Consider the following 4,457-nt stretch of genomic DNA (forward strand, 5'->3'; position numbering starts at 1 on the left):
TGGTATGGCTCAATATGGCATATTCTGCCATAGTTAATAAAATATTGAAAAGTGAAAAATAATTTTTTAAAAATAAATATATTATATTATCTACTATTTATATAAGTAATCATTAGATTTACTACACGTTTGGCGCAGTTATGCAAATATTTCGAATTTGAGGGATGTTTGTCAACGATTGTATCTCAGATATATCCTTAATAAGAAATGTAGAAATAACTAATGCTATAAATTAAATTTGTAAATTAAACTTTCAATTAACAACACGAAGTATAAATTAATAGAGATCTCCTTGAAACATTATTTGTCAGTTATGTATAAATGCATAATAAGCATACTGCAAAAAAGATAACTATATAAAATATATGTGTATATATATATATATACAAATATATATATGTAATTATATATATACAAATATATATATATGTAATTATCATGCATATACATATATTTAATTAGGGAGCTGTTATCTCGTATACATGCTTGGTAATCAATGTAGAATATTAAGCACATATATAAAGATAAGATATTACTTCCGTAGGGGATAAACATAACAGCATTATAACATTAAGCATAGAAAGTTGAAATAAATGTTCAAATACTGAGAAGTTTTCTATTCAATTTATATGAGAATAGGTCATAAGTTAGAGAGGAAGGTTTTTTTCTGAGTAAATACTACTTATTGCCGAAAAAATTTGAAAGGTCTAACGAGCTTTCTATTATAAAAATATATAATATTTATAATAAGATTGAAAGACCGCTAATATTAAACATAATAATTTTAAATTAAGAAGCGCCATAACGGTCAGAACGTTAAGATGTTGAACTATTGTAAATTCATTTAAATGAATTAATTCTCAGAAATGATTTACAATAGTTCAACATCTTAACGTTCTGACCGTTATGGTGCTTCTTAATTTAAAATTATTATAATATTTATGATCTGATAAGTCAGTCATTACGTTACATAGCAATAGTCACTGTAAATACATAAATATTATATGTGTGAGGTGTGTATTATACTGTATAATATATACTATATTTCAAGGCTGGAAAACTCATACAAATATAGACACAGAAAAATAATGTAAATTGCGAGGTAAATTGTTTGTGAATGTATAAAAATTTACATGCACGAACTATATTTATATTGTGTTTGTATCTGTACTTGTATGAGTCTTCCAGCTTTGAAATATAATTAATAATTCCCCAATTTATTCCATAGGCGTTATATACAGTGAATGAAAAAAATGTATTCACACAGAGGAGATATCTTAAAAAATCTTTTTTAAAAATAAACATTAATTAACAATTTATTAACAAACAGTCTGTTTTATTGGTCTATTTTTTGGAATTATTTTGCACAATTAGTATTCGTACAGTCAAGAAATTTAGCTTTTAAGATCAAGAATAGGCGAAACTCTTTTGTTTATATTAGAATGGACTCATTGTATAAAATTGCTAATTAATATTTATTTTCTATAAATAAGGCTTTTTATAATAATTTCCTCTCTACGAACACTTTTTGTACTCACTGTATGTATCAATAATAAAAAAATAGTATCATAGAAGAATACAAAGAAGATAAATAATTTACCTTTTTCACGAGACGGCTTTTAGCAAGGTTGTCGGTAAGAGGATGAGTTGTCATATCAAATAGTAAGAAATTTTGTTTCTCTGTAGTTAAGACACCCTTCTCGACAAGATTTTTTGCTAGTCGTTCTCTGACATTTTTCAACTGATACCTCAGTTTCAAAGGATTCCATGTTTCTCCTGTAACCATGCAAGAACTTTTAGGACCAACATCTTGTACATAAAGTACAGTAATAAAGGAACTAACCACTGAGGTATTCTATCCAACTCTGCACAGTTTCAGGTGGATCGGTGTCTTTTAAGTGTTTCAAAGCTTCGTCCAACAGTACATCTCCCGTAGGTGCGTCACTTTTCAAAAGAAGCTTCCTAGCTAGCAGACTTTTCTTACGCATACCAGCTTTCTCCAGCTCTACTCTACCCCGAAAGGCAAGCTCCGCTAAGATACATCCCCTTAATCCGGAACTTATGCAATCGTTCCAAAAGGACGTGTATCCCTATGAAAAAGAGGACAAAAGGTCAAACGCCAACCAGGTCGGTCCAGGAATTCATAAAAGAGAGGAGGATTTCTAGGACGTAAATGAACCTCTTTATCCTTGAGACCGAGCAGCAGGACCTCCTCCATGAGAGTGAGACGTGTCTCCTTATCAGACTCATCGTCGATGGTGGGATTGCAGTTGAGATCCTTCTGGGACAAGCAATCCGAGTCCGGGCTTTGTCCGGACAATTTGTCATTGTGACCGACGAGGTCGGCGTTCGAGCCGTCCTGGCCGCTACCGCCGCCGCTGCCGCCGCTGTTCACCACGCGTCGTCGCTGCACCAGCCCGTCACCGCGATTCATCGTGCAGCGCAGGTACCACGATGAGCCACCACTTGGAAGTACGTCCGCGTGTTCCGGAGAGGATACACCACCGCGAGCAACTTTGACCAAACGAACGTGTCCGTCTCAGACAGTGTCGTTATTAGAGGGAGCCGGCACGGGCATCCATCGTACGGTAAACACTGTACCGTTGACGTTTACTCCAAAGCGACATGTCTCATCCAAGATGGCCAGGCCCCTCTCGTTTGATGACCTCTTCGCGCGATTACCTGCACAGTTTCGGTGGGCCGAGTCAGCGCGGCGGATGACGCGCGGCGCGATGCGACGCGATGCAACGGCTGACGTGACGGAACGAAGGGCGTTCAACAAATATACCTCCGCTCGATTCAAGCTTGCCTTCTGCCGTCCACGTTTAACGTGTGTCACCGACTCACCACGAGAACCAACACGTCTGCGAGGAAGATATCGGGATGAAACACCCGTGCAAAATCGCGAGACAAATCCGGGACATCGAAATCGTACGGAGTTCAGCGCGAGAATCACTCGCGTGCCACGCAGAGAATGAAGAACGAAAAGGACGAACGTCTGTTCGCACCAGCGGCAACAATCACGAATCAACGAGCGGAGCAGTGTCGCCAGTCTAGAATGCACAAGTTTTCCGTACCAACCGAACGACGCGAATCTATTTACCCTGTGAGAACATCACTGTTCGTACTATTTGCACTTTTTGCACTCAGCATCTCCCTTTTCTTTCGTTTTAACGCCCGAATGTATAAGTTTGTTCGTATTGCTTGTACTTTTTGCACTCAATATCTTTGCTTTCATTCTCTTCATCTTTCAAATACATAGTTACCTTGTTTTAAATATAAAAATTTTTGAGGATTTGAAGCAACGCGAACAAAACTCAAATTACTCTGAATTGCGCAGAATATTCACATTGGCTTTTGCGCACGGCATATAATCGCATTATAGGGAATAACTCTAGATGGCCAATCGGTCTTCCGCTTTTCCGGAAGCGATAGACCGGATAGACAATAGGCATCTGTGCAAGAAAGGAACAGGCATTTCCGGTATTTAGTGTACGTTATGTCAACTGGAAAATTGAAAAATCTGGCTCGTATTCAGAGCACGCTTGCAATGAATTGTTAGCGCACGATAGTATTTGTAATACATTTAGGAGTATTTAGATTATTTAGAATGAGTTTTTATGTCTGAAATTAATTTCTAAAATTCTATTATAACAGTATAGTGTAGTGAAAATAAAATAATTAGGGCCACTTCGATCAACTCCGATTAACTTTGATCAGACCGTTTCGATTGATTAACCGCATTTATAATTTCGACTGCGATTGGCCAATTCCGACTAAGGGCCGATTGTTCCAACTTCTTGGTAAAGTTTATCTGTTAGGTAAGTAGCAAGATTATTCAATCACGTGCGCGGATTGCCAGATTTACTTAACAGGTAAACTTTACCAAAAGATGGAACAATCGGTCCTAACTGTCGATTAAAGTTGGTCAAAGTGGCCCATAGAATAAAATATATAGTATAGTATAGATTAATTTTATACATATGGTCCGTATTCAGAACAAGCTTGTAACGATGTTAGCACGCATTTACAGTATATAATAATTTACGCTACATATATTCTCAGTGTGAACTCTATAATATACTGGAGCGCGCGTGCCTTTCCTGTACTAAACTATAGAAATTAAACTGCGGCTCGATGAAAAAAAGGAAGGCAAATAAATATACTAAGGCCCGTTTCTACCAACGTAGATTAACTTTAATCTTGGTTCAACTAACTCTTCATCTTTTTCTACTTCTAAAAATTAGAAAAAGATGAAGAGTAAGTTGAACCAAGATTAAAGTTAATCTATGTTGGTAAAAACGGGCCTAATTGTCTTTCTGACTCTTTTCTGCAAACAGCACAATTAGCAAGTCCTTAAAAAAGAAAACAGTACTAATTTTTGCATCAGGGTGTTATATTTTCTAGAAATTGGAACATCCTCACTCCTCGATGACGCGTTCCAATATATTACAGAG

At 36.5% G+C, this 4,457-nt stretch overlaps 1 protein-coding gene across 1 annotated transcript in view; it reads right to left on the minus strand.

Moving 5' to 3' along the window:
• sau (Golgi phosphoprotein 3 homolog sauron) overlaps positions 1-2,451 on the minus strand; it is a 3,453-nt gene extending 1,002 nt beyond the window's left edge. Inside the window, exons 1-3 of the mRNA XM_018448589.1 lie at positions 2,180-2,451; positions 1,844-2,090; positions 1,601-1,776 (exon numbers count right to left, since the gene is read on the minus strand). Coding sequence (XP_018304091.1) covers positions 1,601-1,776; positions 1,844-2,090; positions 2,180-2,434 — 678 coding nt within the window. The 5' untranslated portion in view covers positions 2,435-2,451. The remainder of the gene's footprint in view (positions 1-1,600; positions 1,777-1,843; positions 2,091-2,179) is intronic.
• Positions 2,452-4,457: the final 2,006 nt, after the last annotated feature.

This window comes from Mycetomoellerius zeteki, unplaced genomic scaffold (genome assembly GCF_001594055.1).
Source record: "Mycetomoellerius zeteki isolate Tzet28-1 unplaced genomic scaffold, Tzet1.0 scaffold223, whole genome shotgun sequence".
Taxonomy (NCBI): Eukaryota; Metazoa; Arthropoda; class Insecta; order Hymenoptera; family Formicidae; genus Mycetomoellerius; species Mycetomoellerius zeteki.